Raw genomic sequence first — 23,108 nt, 5'->3', positions numbered from 1 at the left:
AGACTTCTAAGACCAAAAGGAACAAAATAATCATCCAGTGGTTTGATTTCCTGCTAAAGAAGTCCATAAGTACTAACAGGGGACTCCACAGGTTGGCTGGTTAAACTCGTTCAGGTTTCCACCCTCCAGGAAAAGAGCCAGTCTGGGCTTGATGTTGGAGTGATGAAAGCCATCCCATCCCTGAATAAACACTTCACTCCAACCAGAGGGAAAGAGGATTTTGTATGCAGCCTTATACTGAGAGACATGTCACTTATTAATGACCTCCAGAGCATCGTTCCCATCTGCACAGCACATGCTGCTTCATTCCCTGTGGATATTCAGTTCCTCACACTGCAGAGATGTTGCTGTACTCAAACCAATTGAAAAGTTTCCTTCAACTCAGGGGTTCCAGGGAAGAACAGTGGATGTAGGTATTTGCAAAGTGGTCTTTTTGACTCCTTGTCCTTATTCAAGGATCCCAAGAGCAGGAATCCTGGCCAGGTGTTCTGGCCACAAAAAAACCTTTGAAAAAATAAATGGCATTCTACCCTTTAAAATTCCTTTAAAAATTCCCTCCTTGAGTGTAAAAGCTTTTACATTTTATTCCAGAGGTAGCTGTGTTTTAATTGAAGTCAAAATGGTTCTCTACAGAAAGAATCTTGGCATCAGCCACTGCCATTTAGAAATTAATTTGTCAAATAAATAAGATTACATCAACTCCTTGCTGCAGTGTAAGGTAATTTACACCTTTTAGGTACCAGGAATTGTCAATGTTTTTCCAATGCATTACCCAGAAAGAAGGGCAGATTTCTGAATATTGCCTGTAAGCAGCATAACAACCCCTGAACTGTAGTGGAACTGGAGTTCTGCATTTCCTAGGAATTACCAGCATCTGACCCCTACTCACCCAGAAAAGGAGCTGGCACAGTGCTTGATTTTCATGGTCAGAAATTTTAAAATAAATAAGTTATCTCACTGTCCCAGCTGGAGGAGGACAGAGATCAGCTGCAGGCTCTCCCTGTGCAGAGCACGGGAAACAGCTGCCCCCAGAGCCCATCTCTGCATCCTCACAAGCCCAGAAGAGGCTGAGGAGCTGCAGGATAGGGGCCTGAGGAAAATGAGGACACTTTTCTGGGCATGCATCCCTGCACCCTCCTCTCAAAGCACACACCAAGGTCAGAGTGGTCTCAGTCAGTGCAGAATCAGAGAATTGTGGAATGATTAAGGTAGAAAAAGCCCTCTAAGATCATCAAGTCCAACCATCAACCCAGTACCAACCACATTCACCACCAAGCCACGTCCCCAAGTGCCACATCCACACATTTTTTGAACACTTCCAGGCATGGTGACCCCATCATTGCCCTGGGCAGCCCGTTTCAGTGCTTTACAGCCCTTTCCATGATTTTATTTTCCTAGTATTTAATCTCAACATTCTCTAGTGCATTTTGAGGTTGTTTCCTCTCATCCTGAACAAAAGGCCCCTGCTCCCCAGGAGCACTCAAAGAACAAGTGACATCTTTCCAAACAGCAGTGCTTTTCTGAGCACCAGATTTGGAAGAGTTTCAGATGTTTAATTTTGAGAAGTTAAGGGATAGTTTCCCTGTGCAAACACTAGCACAAAACAGTTTGGAATGTAGCAGCAAAAAGCCCCTTGCTTAAGGTCAATAAAAGTGAAAATCCCACTTCTACCCACTCCCTCTCCTGGACACCTCACAGTGGTTCTAACACTGACAGTCCCAAATAAACCAATGGGTCTGAACCCTGCCCAGCGCTGCTTCCAGTCACTGTCCCCAGCAAGAGCTGCAGTGCTGGGCAGTGCCACCCAGTTCTGCTCCACAGGAGAAGGAGTTTCATCGCAGGAAAGGCCAAACAAACACGGAGATTTCGTGGTATAACTTCTTGGTATGTTTGAGATAACATTTTAAACTGATCTGGCACTGACCAGCCCAGCTGAGTCTAGAAGGTCCTAACTACAAGACCCCAAAACACCAGTGAGAAAACACCACTGAGAGCAGGGCAGCAGAACCATCCTACACCCAAGTTCTCTATCAAACTGGGACATTTCAGGCCACCAAAATGCATGTGTCTGGTGCTATTTGAGATGTCCTGGTGCTCCAGCTGCCCTCTGAGACAGAAGTGTCCTTCAGCAGGGCCCTTGTCATGCTGCCAACCTCCTGCAAGTGTCTCAGACAGGGTCTGGCACCTAAACCCTGCCAGAGGTGACACCTGTCACTCCCCTACTGTGCTTCTCATTGATATCACAGTTCCATGTGTGTTTACTTTTTGGAGGCCTGGCATGGAAAAACTCCTTCCATGGAGAAGCTCCTTCCATGGAGAAACTCCATCCACATATTTTTTAGTGATTTTGTCCTACAGAATGTCCAGGGGAACATCTGTCCTCCACAACCCCTCTTGCTGCTGGCCTGCAGTGGCTGGCAGGACCACCCTGAACATACCTGAAGCAGAGCACAGACCAGCTGTGCTGGGCTTGCTCTGCCCAACTCAACCTTCTTTGTGCAGCTGCCAGGCCAGGACAAACACAAAGCATGCCAAAATGGCACCACAGGAGCACACAGAAACCAGACAGGAGCCTCATGCCCTGCCTCTTTCTCCCTGCCTGTCTACCAATTTCCTCCCTATGTTCCCCTTCTTGTGAGGACAGGCACTCCCTGTGTTCCAGCAGCCCAGGATCCCTTAGGAAGGGAATGAAGAGCAAGCAGCTGGCACTGAGCACAGAGAGTCTCTTCCCCCTGACTCTGCCCTCCAGGCATCTCCTCTTGGAGAAGGGGCTGCAAGGGGCAGCTCTCCTGACTGACCAGGCCTGCAGCAGCCAGTGGGGATGAGGGCAGCCTTCTTCAGATATGAAGAGGTTTGGATCCTTCTCCTTCCCCTCCTGCCTCCTCTGCCATCCCTGCCTGGACACTGGCTCAGCCACTGAGTGCTGGCAGGCAGAGGGGGCGAAACCAGTTTGCCACAGGGCTGGAAACAGGTTTTATTGGCCCCACAATTAACTCCTGAGTTTCTGCTGTTTATAGGAGCAGTCAGGATCACACCTGAGATTCATTCCATAGAGCAGGAACGGGAAAAATCAGTACTTGTACTGCCCAGGGTGAACAAAAGAAAATCCCAGTCCCAAAATGTCACTGGCCTGCAATGGCAAGCTCCAAGCAATGACAGTCCCACCTCACCAGAGTTCCTGCTATCTCTATAAATCCTGATATCTTTACCTACATAATCACTAGAGCTAGTCATACCAATATAATGTCTTTTTTATGGCTGCAGCAAAGAATTTGAAAAAAACTGAAATTGAAAAAAATCCCATGAAGACTTCCAACCTCTTTGAACTACAAATTGAAAAAAGCATCCAAAAATGATCCAATAATTCTGAGAGTCTGTCATTGTGGAGTCTTTTGGGAGTTTTTTCTATTCCTCCAGGCGACCAGAGGTCACATTGTGTCTCATCCTCTGCCTCCAGTCCTTAATAGTGCCTGACCAGGCAAAGCTTGGGAGATCCAAACTTTATGTGAGCCTCAGGTGAACACAGGGATGGGACACACAACACAAATGTGAGGGCTCCTCAGCTCCACAAGGAGCCTAAGGAATTTTTTAGGTCAAACATGTGAGATCACAGGTGAAGCTCGAACCTTGTGTGAAGCTGTTGCCAGAGCAGCTGGGGCTGCCCCTGGGTCCCTGGCAGTGCCCAAGGCCAGGCTGGACAGGGCTGGGAGCAGCCTGGGACAGTGGGAGGTGTCCCTGCCATGGCAGGGGTGGCACTGGATGGACTTTTAGGTTCCTCCCAACCCAAACCAGTCTGGGATCCTGTGATTCTATGAAGCTCTGAGTGAACTTTGAGCCATTCCCTCCTGTAAAGCCCAACCTTTCAAAACAAATAAAGTCCTGGACAGTGTTAGTTTTTGCACTGAAAACCAAAACTTGCTCAAAGAGCCTTCCTTTATTCCCTCCTTTTCCTGCCAGCAGCAGCCACCAGCCTGCACAGGTTGTTATTTCAGCTTCCTGCAGATGCACAGGTACAGATTCCCATCACTTTCAACTGATGCCAGAGACAGGGATCTCTGATAGCACCGAGTCAAGCTGATAACAGGCAAGTTTCAGCACCACTCGGCTGATAATTACACAGTTGTGAAAAATACACCAGTTGGCAACAAGCAGGAAATACAGAGTTTGCAATCCTTTGGAAAGCAAGACAACCCTCTGCCCCAGTGCAGCATCCAGCTCTGTGCTCTCAGGGCTTACCAGGCACTACACATGCACTTCCCAGGGATATCCTGAGCCTCCTGTCTCCAGAGTGGGAGACTTGGGACCTGCCTGAACTTTCTGGTTTATACACCAAGAAAAACCCACCCTGCTCCCTTCTCCTTGTGCTGTTAAAATTACTTGTATCCTGTAGCACAAGACAGAGAGGTCACAACATCAGTCACCTGTTGAAAGTGGTCAGAGTATGCACAGGGAATCTAACATTAATCCCAGTTTCCTCACACACCTTGCTAGCTCCTGAGGTACAGCCTCCTTTCCCCCTTCCTTGTCATTAATCAATGTAAATGCTTGTCGTGCTCACTTACAAGTGCAGGAAAGTAAAAGAATGTATTTGATAATCTTATCTAGATCAATGAATCACAGAGCCATGGAATATCCTGAGCTGAAAGGGACCCACAAGGATCATCCAGTGCAACTCCTGGCCCTGCACAGACACCCCAACAATCCCACCCTGTGCATCCGTGAGAGCTTTGTCCTAATTTGGCTCCAGCCAAAAGAAAGCATTTTCAAAGATGTAAAAGGAGTTAAAATACAAATGTTCTCCCTTGCCCTTCCCTGCATTTACAATTTGCTTTCAAAGTGTTGAGAAGTGCAGAACTGTGATAGCAGGACTACAACATCCAGAGCTGGATATGCTAAAACACCTTCAAATAACCTCCAAGCAAACAACCCTGTGAAATTCACACTCACCTGAATGTGGTCTGCCCAATTCTCCTCAGTCATGGTTTTCTGAAAAGACAAAATCACTGCTGAGCCATCGGAGGAAAGGGAGGATGTTCCATACAGCAAACTAGAAATGAACACCTCATTGTCCCCACAGGCATCACCTGTGACCAAGGAATGCAACCTGGACGCACAGGACACCTCAGCTCCTCCGTGTCTCCAGCTGAGGCATGGCAGAACACAGCTTGGGTGAGGGAACTCTTACACCACAGCACATGAAACATAAAAACTCCCATGCAGTTTGTGCCCAGACTCATGTCTCCAGCCACCCATGGGGAGCCATCCTGAAGGCTCCAGCCAAGGGAGAGATCTCGGGGGTCATCTGCAAGGCTGAGCCTTCAGAATATAAAAATACAATTTTTCTCAACAGTCAAATCATGAAAAATCCTCTGGAATCATGATGTCTGGGAAAGGAAACTGATAAGTTAATATTCCCATTCTAATGCAGTTCAGAGCCAAACCTGGGGAGAAACTCAGGAAGGGACCTGCTCTCCACTCTGCTAAGAACTGCATGAGACCCACCATGAGTCTCACCACAGAGCTGGCAGAGGAAACAGAGAGTGTCAGTGTCACTTTTATGGAAATATACAAGAACAAACAGGGAGCAAGAGCCCCAAAGAAAACAGCTTTGAGATATCCAAGCATGTAATTTAAATATTAGTGAGATAAGGAGACATTTAACCAGAGCTCAGACACAGCTGAGAATGGTAAACAGAGAGCACCAAAGAACTCTCAGAAGAAGGGACTGTGTCCAGAAACAGCTGCCAAATGTACCTTAATGGAAATAACTGGCCAGCTCTGATACTTTAAAGCAAGCAAATTCTCCAAAACAAAGGAAGTGGAAGGCCAAAGAGAGCAGAACACCAGATCACGAATCCATTCCCTCTGCTAAACAAATACACCTGGAGAAATACTCTCTGCTCCCTCTGTGCATGACCAAGCTCCCTACAGTGACATCATCCAACATTAAAGCTCTAAGATGCAGGAGGCTGAAGTGTTCCATCCTCCCCATCTCCTCTGGCAGTGGGTTTGGCAGGCAGCAAAGACACATCAGAGGCTTCCCTGATGGACTGGGAGGGCTTAGGAGCAGAACTTGTAAAAAAACCTTGATCATAAACTATTAATACATTTGGATTATCTCAATTAAGTTATTAAAAATGTAAATGTAACCAAAATCCTCATTCCCCACAAACAACACAGCACATACCTCAACAAATCTCTTGTAAAAGAGGTAATTCAGGGTTCTCAAGTGCCGCTGATTTATGACATTAGGGCAGAGAGCTGAAAGAAGGAAAAAGACATTTAAGTACACAGCATTTCCTGGAAGTTTTACTGTCTAGACATTACACTTTTCCTTCCCCAGTGTCAGACTGGGTTTGTGGAAGGCACGATGCCCTCACACTTGGAACAATGAGGGACAGACTCACACACTGTCAGCTTATCTCAACTATAAACTGTTATTTACACTTTCATCCGTGATTAGCAATGCTAATTCTTGGGTCTGATATCTCTGCTTCCACCACCCCTGAGCGATAAGATCCACTCTCTGGTTCAATATGCTCCACAGTCAATGACTTCACACCTTTAATTAGGCAGCATCCTCACATGGGCACCGCCTCAGTCTCTAGAGGCTGCATTCTTTTGGGTTTAATTGGACCTGTGTTGTTAATTCATTCAAGCAGTTGTGAACAGCTCACTCAGGATGTAAACTTGTGGCTGAAGTTTATCCGATAAAACACAGATCCATGACAGAGGCTCCACATCCACACAAAGAGGGTGGGGAATACTGCTTTGCTGAGCTAGCAAGCCACAGTTGTTGTTATTATTTTTATTGCCGTCACCTTCATTAGATATGGCTCATTACAACTGCAAAACCCAAGATCTTCACATAGCACCTTGTTTTGAAATCCAGTGCAAAGAGAGATAAAGGCTGGAGATAAAAGAAGAAGTGGCATTAGCATAGGTATCTGTCAGTTCCTGCTGGATGCTGGGCTGCCTGTACAGGGAAAGGCTTCACCAAAGCCTTCCTTGGCCGTGCAGATGGGGCCAAACCCATCTCACTGGGAGCCAGAGGGAGCAGGGCCAGCAGTCACAGTCACAGAGAACAGGAATGTGAAATTCTCTGTAGCTTCCCTTGAATTAGCAGCCACAGGGAGAAGCTGATTCCTCATCCCTTTGTGTGCCCCACACAGGGCATGGCTGAGGACTAAACCCCAGGAGAACAAAGAGTGATCTCTGGATAGCAGAGCCTGGGATCACAGGGGTGTGGATTGATGTCCCACTGGTTACAGCAGCTCTTCAGAGTGCCCTGAAACATCACCTCAGAATGTGAACACTTCCATCTCAGACTTAAAGCTTAAACCTGTTATTTGTAAGTTAATCTTCCACGGTGTGGCAACAAATCCTTCCCCTCAAAGCATCCGAGGAAATCACTGCAATTATCACGTAGGATATTGCACCAGTAAATGTGGTGATCTTTCCTCTGGATATTGTCCCAATATCTGCAGGAAAAATCATCAGTTCATGGAAAGGATCACTCTCTAAAGAATGTAAGATCAAAGTAAAAATTAGTAACGCCACCACCTAACTTAAAAGTTTTCAAAGCTCTTCAGAAAGAACCATGACACGACTCCCTCCCAGGCCACCCAAAAGATCCACTGAACAGCTTTTTCTTTGAACTTCTAAAGGAAATATCCAAAGCACAGGCTCTGGCAGAACTGGGGGAGTTGAATGTTTGTGGAAAAGACAGAGGAGCATGGATGGACTAGAAACATGTTTAAAGGCACTGGTGATATATTTTATTCTGATGGAGCAAAGGAACTGAGTTTGAATCTGGGTTTCTATATTTTATTACAAAAAAAATAGAGAAGGATGAATCAAAAACACACGGAGAGGTTGGACAGAGAACAGACCAAGAGCAGCCCTGGGAGAAGGACCTGGGGGTGCTGTGGCTGTGAGCTGGACCTGCCCCAGCCCTGAACCCCCTGCCCTGGGCAGATCCCCAGCGTGAGCAGCAGGGAAGGGGAGATTCTGCCCCTGTGCTCTGGGGAGATCCCAACTGCAGAGCTGCCCCAGCCCTGGGTCCCAGCTCCTGTTGGAATGGGTCCAGAGGAGGCCATGGAGCTTCTCCAGGGCTGGAGCCTCTGCTCTGGGGCCAGGTTGGGAGAGCTGGGGGTGCTCACCTGGAGAGGAGAAGCTCCAGGGAGAGCTCAGAGCCCCTTGGCAGGGCCTAAAGGGGCTCCAGGAGAGCTGGAGAGGGACTGGGGACAAGGGATGGAGGGACAGGACACAGGGAATGGCTCCCACTGCCAGAGGGCAGGGCTGGATGGGATATTGGGAATTAGGAATTGTTCCCTGGCAGGGTGGGCAAGCCCTGGCACAGGGTGCCCAGAGCAGCTGGGGCTGCCCCTGGATCCCTGGCAGTGCCCAAGGCCAGGCTGGGCAGGGCTGGGAGCACCTGGGACAGTGGGAGGTGTCCCTGCCATGGCAGGGGTGGCACTGGATGGGCTTTAATGTCCCTTCCAACCAAACCAGTTGGGGATTCTATGAAAAACAAGAGGGTGAACGGTAACTTTGTTAAGAGAGACAACAGAATGGAGAGCTGGGCTGGTATTTAACACCTGAGTTAAAACACTCTGGAGGAAAATCACCATGGAAGTCAGGAGCAAAAAAAGGGAATAACTTTCTGTCCTCCCTCCAAAGGCATTCCTGTCAAGTTGTACATGTCATTCTCTTGTTTCTAACAGAGCATCTTCTGCCTGGTGAGGGCTCCCAGGCCTCAGCTGGGGCTCTCACTGGTGACTGCCTGGACATGGGCTGGCAGCTCTTCGAGCCCTGAGGATGTGTGGCCAGCTGTGGCTCACCTGCGCACCTGTGACCCTGCAGAGCCAGCTGTGGCTCACCTGCGCACCTGTGACCGTGCAGAGCCAGCTGTGGCTCACCTGTGCACCTGTGACCGTGCAGAGCCAGCTGTGGCTCACCTGCGCACCTGTGGCCGTGCAGAGCCAGCTGTGGCTCACCTGCGCACCTGTGGCCGTGCACAGCCAGCTGTGGCTCACCTGTGCAGCTGTGGCCGTACAGAGCCAGCTGTGGCTCACCTGTGCACCTGTGACCGTGCAGAGCCAGCTGTGGCTCACCTGCGCACCTGTGGCCGTGCACAGCCAGCTGTGGCTCACCTGCGCACCTGTGGCCGTGCACAGCCCTCTCCTGCCCTCTGCTGCCCCGCAGCGCAGCGCTCCCGGCGGCGCGGGGCCGGGCGGGGGCGATCACACGGACGGAAATCCCACCTTAAACCAAACGGACAACTGGGTGCTCGAGCGACGGAAACATTCCTCCTGGTTCGTGTTAAAAACCTCGGGAAGGCCGTGGCAAGCGCCCGCTCACAGCGCTCAGAACCGGAGGCGCTTGTCTGTCACTGTCCCAGCACAGCCCCCCCGGTACCGGGGCTCTCGGGTTCCCTTCTTTCCCCTCTGTCTCTCCACTTGGATCTCCCTCATTGGCACGGAGGCACTAAACGCAACAGATGAGGCTGTTACACTTCTTCGAGCAGGATCCTTTCTACCTCAGACTTGGGAATCGTCAACGAAAAACATCACTGAGGTCTCTCCGTGTCCTGGCTGTGCCAAGCCACAGCAGAGAACAGACTCAACCGTGCCAACCCTGGGACAGGACTGTTCCCTCACCTCTGAGATCTGTTTTGACTGAAACTCGCATTTGTAAAGTCGATCTCACAGGGTCTCCAAAGACTATTAAGTAATTAGCTTGGAAAAGCTACAGGCTCGTTAAGCCCGAGCACACTGACCCAGGTGTGAGGAAAGACTCTATAAAGCTCAGTTTCCTCAATCACACAGCACTTCTGCCCAGCTTCTTCCTCCTCCAATAAGGGTAATTAAATGAAATCCACACACAGTTTATTCGGAAACCTTTGGGACTTGGCCCACTTCCCATGCTCTGTTTGGGACTTAACAGGAATACTGAAATACAGCTCTGAAAAAGAACAGGAAGACTAATCTAAGAGGATAGCTTTATTTTTTTTCCCTGAGGTGTGAGATCTTTTTTTAATTGGGCCACCTCCTATCTGAAATTTAGGGCTGGCAGTTCCCAGGAGTGTTCTCAGTTGCTGATGGACACCTCAGCTGTGTTTGGCAGTCAGTGTGATTTACTGTGAGTGGGCAAGAGTGACCTCAAGCAGTGAAATCTCCAAGTCGATTTGGAACTGCAAGAACTGAGTCACACACAAGTTTGCCTTCTCATACCCAGAAACCCCATCCTCCTCCAGCCCTTCTCATCAAAGCCACTTCCCTCCCTGCTGCTGCTCTCAGGCTCTCACAGTGAGTGGGAGTCACAGGAGGAGGAGGAGACCGAAAGCAGCCACAGCATCAGACAAGCCCAGGTGAGGTGACAAGTGTGAGCTCTGCCTCACCACCAGCATCTGGGGAAACTGCTCAGAACAAGAGAAATGAGGGTTTCTTTTATCTGTATGCTTTGCCCAGGCTGCTTATTTTTTGTGTAATTTTCCCTCCCAGTCAGACTTACTTTTACTAAAGAATGGAGAAAGAACACTCAGAAATTCAGCAAAAGGGAGGGGAAGATGGGAAGACAAAGAAAGGCACATTATTCCAGCTGCTAGCATTTCCCAATTCAGTTCCAGCATGCCCAGCACTAAGGCAGCAATTCCTCTGCAAGTATTCATCCCCTTCCAAAGCACTTCAAAGGAGACTGACAGCCACAGTTTAGCAATGTGTGAATTCCTGCTCGTGGTATGATGTAAAAAATAAACACCTACTGTCCTGTATGGGACTGTGGGAGTCACCCAGCACTTAGCTGAAGTCCAAACCAGGTGCCCACATCCCCTCTCACACCAGCAGAGGTGGGCAGCCCTCTTGAGCGAGGCGTTGCCCTGCAGTGTCTACAGTGTCTTGCATGGGAGAAGGGGCTGGAAGGACATTTATCTGGAAGGACATTTGTCTGGAAAGAATGGGATCTGTATTTACCCCAAGGAATCTCCTCACCAGTGAATAGCTGTGGAGGACCAGAAAGATCTGGCCATTAGCAGCAGCTACAACATCTGGAAAGCATCACTAGGTCAAAGCACACTGTATCCCATGGAGTGCACCTGAGCCCAACACATGCTCCTCTTCTAGATTTTTCTTTTCTTTAATTATTATTTATCAGGATTTTGCATGTGAACAGTTACATCATTTCACCTCTACCATTATATCATGCCCTTAGTGGAGCTTTCATAAGGAAAGAGGAACAACACTTTTCTCTTTGCAGATCATCAAAAACAACACAGCCAACTGAATGCCCAACACTGTCAAGGAGGGAAAACTACTGAAAACTAATGAACTCCTGGGAAGCTTTTAATTTGTAAATAAATCACTCCCATATGTCTCAGCTTTCACATGAACGTGCTGGATTTAAATATATTCACTTCTCTTCCAGTGAGGGCTTGAAAGGTTTATCTTGGTAACTTTTGAACACCAGTCTGAAGATGGGAAGATTAATATGCAATAGTGTTGCTGACAGGTGTAACAAGCCCACAATTTGTGGTTAGAAAACCCTTTTCAGTCCAAGAAAAGAGAATTGCATACCTTGGGTTGATGATGGGAATCTCTGCAGGGTAAAAGCTAACGGAGCACCTAAAAGGGTCTGGTGCAAGGCCCCAAAGTGAAGGAAAAATCAACAGTGCCCACTAAGAATCAAAGCAAAGCAGATTTTATTAGAGACCTGCTGGTGAAGTGATGGAAAATGTGCCACTTCTCTTGTAAAGTTGCAAGAGCCTTAAAATTCCCCCCACCAACCCTAGCTTATGCAAAGAATACAAAAGGCTGTGAGGCTCCTGCTTCCCAAGGGTTATCTCCTCCCAGCTGACGCACCCACAGCTCAAGAAAACAGATCCCCAGTGAATAATGACTTGCCTCTTATGCGAGAGGAATGGAGTCGTAACTCAGAGCTGACCATGGTGTGTTTATGCAGAGCCATGCTGAGGTCAGGATTTATTTCAGATCATGGCAGAAGCAGTCTATTAGTCACCAGCACTTCATTCTTTGACAGCACAAAGTGATAATTCCCATAACTTGCCAGCTTTGTTTTTTCAATGTCATTAATTAAACCCTGAAATTCCCCAGGATAAATGACAGCAAAGATTCCTTGATGAACATGGAAGAAGACAAATTGACTTTGTTCTTTATTACTGAGATAACTCCACAATATGTTGTAATATCCCATACCTGAGTCAACGTTGAACCTCTCCAGGAGCCTGAAGATGAGCTTACTGAGCACTCTGCGGTTAAATTTTTCGGGTTTGTACTTGGGCATGCCTTGATATGGTCTGTAACAACACCGGAGAGACACATCTGTGGCATCATCTAAAGGATGTTTCCCAAATAGCAGACATTTAACAGCAGAGGGATTGGGGTTTGCAGGATGCTGAGAAGGACAGGCCCCTGCCTTTCCCAAGACACAGTGAAAAGCCAACAGCACAACCACACAAAATTCAGTCAACCACTTGAAGCAAGTCCAGAGGCTCATTTTAAAGAAAGAGAAAGTGAGCAACTCCTTTTCATGTCTTTTTCAGAGCTGTCAGCAACTATGGCAGCTACACTGTGACTCTGCCTGTGCTGCTGGCTCTGAGTGACAGGAGTTATTTGAGTGAGAGGCAATTCAGAAGTGAAAACACACACCAGGAGTTGATGAGCAGAGGAAGATTAACCACTTGCATCTCTTGTTTTTCTGCCACTTCATCACAGTGTTATCTTCCTGCCAAACCTGTACAACCGATACTGAAAGTCACCCTTGTCTGCAGCAAAGCAGAAGAGGCTGATTGCTCCAACCTCCTCGGGAAGCTTTGATACTGCTCTGCTGCTGGGGTGTCCTGCACAGGCTTCATCTTGGCAGGAATGGAGCATCTGACAATAGCAAGGATTCCTCTGTTCTACAGCCTGGGCCATTGGAGAAGGCTCTGACACAGCCACCAGAATTTTCCCTTTTTCAGCCAAAGAGTCAATATATTGCACTCCCTTACACTGGGACACGATCACAGACAGACAGCCAGGGGACAGACACACTGATCTGACCACAGCCAGCCAGCCAGGGGATAGACACACAATGCTCTGGCAGCACCTTGGCCCCAGCTGTTCAGAAAGACAAGTGTTTCTACCTTATGATGTCTCTGATATTGAAGCTGGGCTCACACCATGTGTCCAGGGTCTGCAAGAGCTTCCTCTGGAGCTCGGGATATTCTGCCACGTATTCTTCCACCAGGTTGGCTTTATCCTGGAGCAGTAGTGGGGTACACATCTAGGAGAAGGAATTATGTTAAAACACTATGCCCTGCCTTTGATCCCCATGGAGCAGGAGAGCGAGTCCCAGCCCTGCCCAAGCCACCAGTGCTCCCTACAGGAGTGCTGTGACATTTGTAACACAAATATGAGCAAAACTTCAGTCCAGCAGAGTACTGATCTCTGCCTCAGTGATGAGCACAGCCAGGATTTGTTATAGAGGGGCTGCAGCCAGAAAAACCAGGTAAGAAGTGTAATGGGGGCTAATAAAACACTCTGTGCCTAACCTTGATGGAAAGGTACATCAACAACACAACAGGGACTTCTTGGGAATGGAGTAAAGCCTCTGGTGAAAGGCAGCAGGACTTGGAGGGCCCTGATGGATCTCCTGCTAACAAAAGGTGGATCTGATGACAGAGAAGCCTGCAGAGAAAATGACTCACCTTCTCTACATCTTGATCTGGCTGTAATTTCAGCTTAATACTCAGCATGGCTGCCTAGAAAACATGAAAAAAAGTTGTGTATTTAGAAGAGCCCTAGAGTGGATAAATGGATATTATTCCAAAGTGAAATAAAAATGCTGTTATACACATTTTTAATGTATTAATTATTTCTGTAATGTTGTCAAGCACAAATCCTGCAAACATTTGGCCACATTCAATCCACAAAAGTACAAGAACACTCCTGGCAGAGCTGCATATCCTGAGTAGCACAAGCCTCTGGAACAAAAATTAAAGATCAAGTTGTTGGGCAGAAAGCAAGTGAAGCGCTTGGACAAAACCAGCTGGGATAGATATTTCCTATCAATGTCATGGTAAAAACACCTGACCCACCATACCCTTCTGAGCCACCCTTATCAGTCTTGCTCTGCCTCTGAAGTTTTGTAAAACAATTGCATTTTGTGAAAGCAACTCAAGATTTTAAACACCCTGAAATCAAAAGGTTACACTTTCTCTAATTCCTGAGTCATTCCACAGCCCTGAAAACACCAGGGTCACCACAGGCAGCAAGATGGGAAGAATTGTATTTTTCCCTTTTATGTGATCTCTGAATCTTTGATAAGCCAAGACCTGCCATGTTCACAAACTGCCTCCAAATCAGGATCTTCTAGAACCTGCTGGGATGAACTGCAGGAACTCAAGCTCAGAAGAGCTGGTTCAGCCACTGCCTGTCCCATCCCAGCTGGGGACCTCAGGAATGGATGAAGCTCTAACTGTGCACTGCTGGGGAGGCACAAGCATGGATTAGGATTTACAGGAGGTGAGAGTGTCTCATTTCTGTAGTGTGTGAGAACACTTGGAACCCAAATACAGAATAAGCACTTAATGGGTGGCTTTAATATAGTGCCCTGTGCCAGTAACTGGAGCAATCAGGGCAAGGAACCTTGGAGCACCTCGGTGTGCTAGTGCTGAAGAGGGAACCAGGAATGAGGAGGTTGGACATGGAGTGTCCTTCCAACTCCTCTGCCAAGTCAGGCTGCATTTTCCCAAAGGGCTGTGAGCAGTGCTGAAAAGACATTTGTGATCTGGCAGAGCACGTGTGCAGAACTGACCAGCAATGGGATGGAATCCACTGAGCTCACAAACACCTCTTTATTCAGATCAGGATAAAACCAGTGTGGTAGGGCTTGGAGGAAAAGCTCTTCTCTTCCATAGGTTTCCTTGCTCTTGGGGATTGATTTTGATTTGAGAGAAAGACCAGGAAAATTACACATTTGTCAAAATGGATACATGTTAGAGCTGTGCTATTTGTTGGACTATAGAATAGTAAATTCGTTTGGGTTGGAAGGGGCCTTTAACAGGCAACCTAGTTGTAATCCCCCTGCAGTGAGCAGGGACATCTTCAGCTGGATCAGGTTGCTCAGAGCTGCTGTCCAGCCTGACTTGAAATGTTTCCAGGGATGGGGCAGCCACAGCTTCTCTAGGCAACCTGTGCCAGGGCCTCACCACCCTCCTGTAAAAAAATCTCTTCTATCTAATCTAAATCTCCTCTCTATTAGTTTAAAACCATCACCTCTTTTCCTACCACTCCAGGCCCTGCTAATATGTTTGTCCCCATTTTCCTTATAAACCCCATAACACACAAACAAAATGCAGTACCAAGTGTGTATTTCCCCAGGGAGAGAGAACCCCACCATTACATGTCACCTGCATGAAACTTTTCTGGAAAAAAGACAGAATAACCCAAGTGGGGGCAGGCACGTGCCTTGAAATAGATTTCCTGCGATCACTCAAGTGCCACCTGAACTCACTTCATCACTGGCAGCACATGTCCTACAGGGCCACACAAGCACCAGACACCTCACAGCTCATCCCTGCTCACAGCAGCAGCAGTGGATTATGTTCCTTTCTGGGGAATTCATGCCTGTATTTCACCCACTGCATCACAGACTGAGTGTGCAAAAGCAGAGAACCAACACATGCCATGGAAGTTCAGCTGCTCTATCCTACTGCCCCACTCAGAAGTGGGAAAATACTTTTTGTTGTTTGTTTTGTTTTAGGTTTGGTTTTGGGGAACTTTGCGTGGTTTGTTTTTTTTTAACACTGCTTCATTGGGAGTCAAGGCTTCATCTTCAACAGAGAAGTCAAGAGAACTTTAAGTGACAAAAAGAGGAATCACCATTAACGCACTGAACAGAAATACACAGGAGCATTGCTTAGCCCAGCTAAACCTCAACCAAACCTCTCCAACCCCAGACTTTATAACTATTCCACAAGCCACACGCAAAAAGAGCTGCTTCTTTGCTCTCACATTATTAGTTTAACAACACAATGTTCAAGCTGAGTGATTATTCTCAGGTTAAAGGTTGCTATTTCTGGTGTGGATGTGAAAAAGGGGTTTGGGTCTCCAAGGCTTTGGTAGCTGGTTTTGTTTTCCTCCCAGCTCCTCAAGTTTGCTGAATCAAAAAAAATCATAAAAAAAAAAAAGAGAAGAAAATATTTGCAACTCTCCAGGCCTTATTTCATCATTTGATCTCATTAGTACCTCCTATTGTAGCCCTAGTTTTAACTGCAACATCCAACAGCTCCCTAATGGCTTTTTAATGTTCAGATTAACCTAATTGCAGCACTGTTATCTACATGGCAGAGGTTTATCTCCAGCTCTACTAACTGTACAGGTGACTTAATCAGATGAACATGTGTGGTGTCAGGTTGGGTTTTCCTCTTTCCCTGGTTGGATATTCCACCCTGTCCCCAAGGGTGTAGAACAACAGATGTTCATTTGTCCAGAGTGTGGGGAGCCCTCCCTTCCCTGCCCAGGGCTGGCAGACACAGCTCCCCCACAGCAGGCCTGGAGGACAGAGGAGCTCCAATCCCACAGAGATTCACGGAGTCTGCAGGGTTGGAGAAGACCTCTAAGATCACCAAACTCAACCATCAACCCAGCACCACCACAGCGTTCCCTGCCAAACCACAGCCCTGGGTGCCACATCCACATGTTGCTTTGAACATCTCCAGGGATGATGACTCCGTTGCTCTGGGCAGCCTGGCCCATAAGCTGGTTTTTAACAGCAATTTAACATCCTCCAGCTGCAGCAGGTAATGGAGCAGGCAGAGCCTCCCGCAGCAGGGAACGCTCCGGGAGCAGGGCAGCTGCCTGCTCCATGCCTGAAGCTACACATGGAAGGAGAAGCGTGAGCTGGGCCCTAGAAACAGGCACCAGGCTGGATCAGGGTGCAGCTCCAGGGACTGGGCTGAGCAGGAGGCCAGCAGAGATAACATCAGCCTGTTTACAATGGGAATAGTAAGAGAAGAGATATGAGTAACTGTAATAAAGATGAAAGTGCTTGGCAGCTGTGTCTGTGGTCTCAACTCCGAGCTATTTTAAGATTTTGTTTTGTTATTATCGTGTTTTGAATTGTTTCACTCCACAAACAAGTTTTGTGTAAAAGGACCCTATTTTTAACAGTCTGTTTACGGCCGATAAGATCTCCAGCAAAGCAACACCTCATTTGCAGGCTCATTTGACTCAGAAAACAAACACTTTAATGAGGCCGGGCAGGCTGTAACTGAACGGGTGAGAAACCCCCTCCCCACCCACCCAGAGCCAGCATTGCCCATGTGCAGTGCTGGGCTGGAAGGCGAGCCAGGGAAGCTGGAATCTGGCAATCCCGGGCATCCCGCTGCAGATCCTCGGGCTGGATCAGCAGGGCTGCCCAGATCCTGGACAGCAGGAACCCCCCGGCTTCACCAGCTCGTCAGTAAGGGCCAAACCCCGAGGCAGGATGCAGGAACATGGGCAAGCTCTGGGGAATGCTGAGATATTGACACCTGTCAGGGTCTACGCACTCCCTCAAACCCCAAAGAGAATATTACTGTCATGGCTGGTGGTACAAGGAGCCTTTGCACAAAAATATGTTTCATCCACAGAGAGTTTCTAGCATAATCTAATAACAGCAATAATTATCATTATTGCAGCACATAAAAATGTTCAACCTGTACTAAAGTCCCACAGATGACAACAAACCTGGGGGAGGCTGGTTCCTCTCTTGCCTTGAACCCCCAGGCATGCCTGGGAGCAGGATGTGATGAATGCACTGCATGCACTGCTTAGGGCAGGAGAAAAGCTGATGGCCATTGCCTGATCCAACTCCCATCCAAGCTCCTGAGTCTCCTCATCCTTGGGGAGCTTTGGGCCATTGTTTGACTTAATGGTGGTGAATGCAAAAATCCCATCTGGACATTTTCTAATAGTTTTGTATCCCAAGGACAAATCCCTAAAATACAGCAGAGGGCTGGTTGAGTCTGGGGCAGAATTGAAAGCTGGGCAACACTACACTGAATTCCACCTAACCCAGGTGTAGGTGCACTGACCAAAGGATGGGGGAAGTTTCCTAAACCTGACATGTTCAGGCCTAGCCATGAGCACCAGAACACTCCTGCAGTCACGCAAATGCAACCCACGAGTATGGGAAAGTGGGGAGTGCTCCGGAGCACAGACACCCTGCACCAATACCTGCTTCTCTTGGCTTGTTTTGAATGCAGTTGGCTCTGCCTCATCGAAAAATGACTATTCTTTCCACGTACAGTACGAGGTGCAGGAAGCCACACAAGATCTTATCTGCAAGGGCATGTGCACTTGGGTGGTGTCTGCACTGACAATTTCTGCAGTTTTCCCACGGTGAGGTTTGCAGCAGAGGAATTGCCTCGTGCAGGAGAACTGCTTGGAGCGCTGAGGCAGGACAGACACCAGTGGGTGCTGATGACTCCTGCTCTTGGCTCTGCTGCAAGTGAGCTGGGACAGCACAAACACAGAGATGGCTGTGCCTGACTGAGTGCACTATTTCTGAACACACGGTGAGGGAATTTCTGAAAACCCAAAGAATAAACAAAACAACAGAAGGAGACTTTGCAGAGGAGGAACCAACGTCAACTCCAAGAAAATCACAGTGATCAAAGCCTGGATAATGGCAGAAATAATTGAGTAAAAGGCACACCAGGTATTAATCATTGGGCACATCTGTTTTGTGTTTTGGAATCACTCATTTCAAACTTGAGGCTAATCAGCTTTGCTGAGCTCTCAGAGTACATCCCTTCAAGGGGATGACATCAGGTTCGATGGTTGATTGCTTCCTGCTCAAAGGGCACTTCATAAACAGCTGGCTGTGGGAAGGTCTGCAGAAACCAGGGAAACACAACATTCCTCAGGTCCACAATCAGGAGACCAGGGAAGAGTGAGACCATCAACATGGAGCAGTGACAGGTTATTCCTAGCCAAAGAATTTGAGGTAGAGGGAGAGAAGTACAAGTGCAGGCTGGAATATGCACAGGTGAGGGGAAGAGGGAACTGAAGCCTGACCTCTCTGATGTGTGTCCCTCAGGTGACTCAGCAGTTTTAGGTGGGGTTTAACTGCTTGGCTCATTCTCTGAGCATTGCCCACCTCACCAGACTCAGACTCTGCAAAGCTGGATCTGCTGCACCTCCCCAGGGCTGTCCCAGAAATTCTGGCAGTAGGAGCAGAAATCTGCCATCTCATTTATGACTCCCAGCAACGCTGAAGCTCCTTGCCCAGCATTGCCCAGGCACTGCCCAGGGCAGAGGTGGCTCTGGAGGCTGGGAAGGGCAGCAGTGGCCCATGGCCCTGGGCTGCTCCCCCTGCTCCAGAGGGGCATCACCAGGCAGGCCACGTGCCACTACAGCAGCAGGGTATGTTCAGAGGAAAAACGGGTGGATACTGAAACATCATCATCTTAATGGGTGAAACAACTGCTGTAACATTTTCCTTGGGCTTCTGAGCCAATATGATCCTTAATTTAAAAGAAAAAAGGAAATACAAATGAACACACTTTAAAAAAAAGTAAGAGCTGAACATGCCTTTGTATAATTAAGGTGGTGAATGGAGATAAGAAGCAATATCAGACACATTTTCCCTGGCCTGAGAACAGCTCAGAAAGAGCCAGAGTGAGGAATCAAAAATCTGATTATCCATTAATGTGCTCAATCAATGCTAACACTGATCTCTACTGACAGATCTGCAGAGATACACTGTGTGTAGTCCAGCACCATGGATGAAGCAGGGCTACAAACACCAACACCCCTGACTCTGTTCACAAAATCCCTGCACTGAAACTGAAGGTCATGATGAGCATTTTACACTTCTGAGTATTTGTGCTCCTTGAAGTTCAACTCTGGTCAATCACCCTTTCTATTAGGTCTGTAGCAGTATTGCTGACCAAAACCTGCAATTCTCTGTCTACGCAACTTTTTCTCTGGGTATTCCAACATATTTTATGTCAAATTTTAACTGAACTCTACCAGATAACCCATGTTATCTTAATTGAAAGAGCAAACGTGAACCGCATTTAACATACAAGCCTTCATTATTTCTAGAAATTGATGGATAAAACATTAGATGAAAAAATATACTCTGCTTTTGAAAACAGAGAAATCTGAACAGACAGCAACTGAAAATTCTGTTAAAAATAAAATACTACTGGCTTCATCCAATATTCTTTTTTAAGAACCAAAGTGATGAAGGGGAGAGAAACGCCGCGAATCACTGACACAGAGGCTGGAGTGGGAGGTCTCTCAGGCCCGGGAATATTTCTGCTTGTCAGAGGCTAAAAAGATTATTTATTGTTTCCTTCCTAAACCCAGCTCCACTGCCACCTGTTCAGAATTTACTATAAAGCTGTTAAACAAGACGAGAACTTTGATGCTGACTGTGAAAACAAGTTTCACTGTATCTGACCCGAGCAGCACTCACTGCTGATCCAGAAGCAAAGGAATTTGATTTTTTTCTTTAAGCACAGCTATCTTTTTACCTTTATAAGCTGTTTAAAAAATGTAAATAAAATAACTCAGTGGACAATAGAGGGCATTCATCCCCCAGAAAGACAGCCGCCACCCTTAGACATGAAATATCGCAGCACATTAAGTCATGAGACCCCGCTAATCAAAGCTGACAGGGCCCTGAATGTGATTTCTGCTGAGACTTAGCGATATCATGGGGCACTGAAGCATGCACAGCCTGCCAGACTGCCCCTGTTCATGTGACAATGGCTTTTATTCCCCAAAGGGGCCTGCGAGTGACAAGAGTCCCCTTTGTCTCCGGGCTCCCGCATTCGCAGTGCAAGAGAGGTTCATTCAAGCAGCCCCAGACACTCTTTGAAAGGCTGAAGTGTAACATAAGATGACCATGAAACACTAGCTTGCCTTCTGCCTACCCCTCATTCTTCTCCAGCACAGCCTGGCCTATTCAGGGCCTCTCGCAGCCCGGCTCGCGCTGCATTACCCCCGGTCTGCTGAATCCCAGCATTGTCCTGCGCACCCAGCGCCCTTCCACACCCCAATGGGGTGTCCTACCCCAAACCCAGCGCCCTTCCACACCTAACCCAGTGTGCTTCCACACCACAACAGGGTGTCCTTCCACACCAGAACACCCAGTGTCCTTCCACATCAGAACAGGGTGTCCTTCCCACACCAAACCCAGCACCCTTCCCACACCAAAACACCCAGTCTCCTTCCCACACCAAATCCATCCAGAGTCCTTCTTGCACCACTTCCACTGACACTCAAGTGCCCTTCCCACACCAGAAACACTCACCTCCCTTCCCACACACTCCAAATCCACCAGCACCCAGCACCCTCCCCATACCAAATACCCCAGTGCCCTTCTCACACCAAATCCACTGCCACCCATTGCCCTTCCCACACAGCACTGAATGCCCAGGGCATTCCCATGGCACGTCCTCCCACAGCCAGCACCCTTCCCACACGGTGTTCCCTGGTCCCAGCCCCTTCCCCACGCCGTGCCCCGGCTCCTGCAGCCTGCAGGGCTCTGGCACCTCTGGCACAGCCCAGGTGGAGGGTGGCACGGAGCCACGGCTGCCTTCGGAGGGGTTCTGGGAAGGGGACAAGGCTGCTGTGCTTCACTGGAACTCCCTGAGTGGGAGTGCTGAACCCTCCCATGTCCCCACGCCATGGGGCCCACAAAGAACAGAGCTGGGAGCCCTCAGTGCTCTCACTGCACTCTCAGAGCTCTCACTGCTGCTCCAGCAGCTGCACGCTCCCGTCACAAAAGAAAGATAAAACGCCAGACAGCCCGGACACCTCAAAACCCAGTTCCACATCCCTGCTGCTCCCCAGCTCCCAGTGCCTGCCTGTTCCCTGCATCCCGGGAGCACAGTGCCATCCGCTGGCGCTGCTCCCCTGCAGGTGCCTCCTCAGCACAGCCCGTGCTGCTAAAGCACAACCAGAACGTGTCCCTAGGCCCCTCTCCTGTGCCCCGGCACTGCCCCAAGCCCCGGGCTCAGCCCCCGACCAGCTCCCCCAAATCCAGGCTAAGGGAGGGCCACAGGTGCTCCAGCAACAAACAACTGCCACAGGCATCCCCAGGGAGCTCTGGAATCTCGTTTCCCAAAGGGAACCTTCTCCAAAACCTCCATGAGGGAAAGGAGCCTTAACTCAGGGCAGAGGACATTCATGGTTTGCACACCACAGACAAAGGGAATAACCTGCTCTAGAATAAATCACTGAATCACAGACTGGTTTGGGTTGGAAGGGACCTGAAAACACAAGCAGCTCCATCCCCTGCCATGGCAGGGACACCTCCCACTGTCCCAGGCTGCTCCAGCCCTGCCCAGCCTGGCCTTGGGCACTGCCAGGGATCCAGGGGCAGCCACAGCTGCTCTGGGCACCCTGTGCCAGGGCCTGCCCACCGTCACAGGGAGGGATTTCTTCCTGATATCCCATCTAAATTTCTCCTCTTTCAGCTTAAAATAGTTGCCCTTGTCCTATCACAATATACCCATGAAAAATGCCATCTCCCTCTTTTTTATAAACCCTTTTAAGTACTGAACTGTAAAATGCCTGGTGTTTTATTGCAAACACAGCAAGAAAATAAATAAGGACAGTCAGGATTTGTATGGATTTCTACCCTTTCAGATGAGAGACTGAAGAACCAGCAATCCTACATGTGAGTCTGCTTCACTGCCCTAGCTGAGAGATGGGGAAGAGAAGGACAGATGGACACCCACAGCCACTGCAATGCTCAGGGCCCCAGCTCCAGGTTGTTTGGGGTTAGCTTGACTTAGGTATGTTCAGTCCCCAAGGGCAGTAAAAGACTTCCTGTTATTTTTGAAGGGAATTCTATTCATCCTTCGGGTAACAAAAGAAAGCTAGAAGAAAGCTATGGCTGAGGGTGAGAAGCTGTTGAGGTTTCCTATTCTTCACACAGGGAATGAGCAGTAAATGATCTCTGCTGTGGAAGAAAAAACAGAACAACAATTCCACCAAAAAATCTAGAGCTTTCCAAAGCTGGATCTAGAAAGAACTGTATTTCTAATGAAAACAACAAATATTTTTGGAGCAATGAACCTAAAAATCCCACTTGAATATAATCAA

General features: G+C 48.3%; 1 protein-coding gene across 3 annotated transcripts in view; it reads right to left on the bottom strand.

The window, feature by feature from the left end:
• The window catches only part of EXD3 (exonuclease 3'-5' domain containing 3), a 136,395-nt gene that overhangs the window by 31,027 nt on the left and 82,260 nt on the right, over window positions 1–23,108 (bottom strand). For all 3 annotated transcript variants that reach the window (XM_030961429.1, XM_030961433.1, XM_030961430.1), the window contains exons 7-11: window positions 13,706–13,759; window positions 13,142–13,281; window positions 12,213–12,313; window positions 6,188–6,261; window positions 4,948–4,986 (exon numbers count right to left, since the gene is read on the bottom strand). In XM_030961429.1, the coding sequence (XP_030817289.1) occupies window positions 4,948–4,986; window positions 6,188–6,261; window positions 12,213–12,313; window positions 13,142–13,281; window positions 13,706–13,759 (408 nt within the window). The remainder of the gene's footprint in view (window positions 1–4,947; window positions 4,987–6,187; window positions 6,262–12,212; window positions 12,314–13,141; window positions 13,282–13,705; window positions 13,760–23,108) is intronic.

The sequence above is a fragment of the Camarhynchus parvulus genome, chromosome 17, assembly GCF_901933205.1.
Source record: "Camarhynchus parvulus chromosome 17, STF_HiC, whole genome shotgun sequence".
In the NCBI taxonomy this organism is placed as follows: domain Eukaryota; kingdom Metazoa; phylum Chordata; class Aves; order Passeriformes; family Thraupidae; genus Camarhynchus; species Camarhynchus parvulus.
Note: the sequence above shows the minus strand (reverse complement) of the source record. Positions and strands in the feature narration are given on the sequence as shown.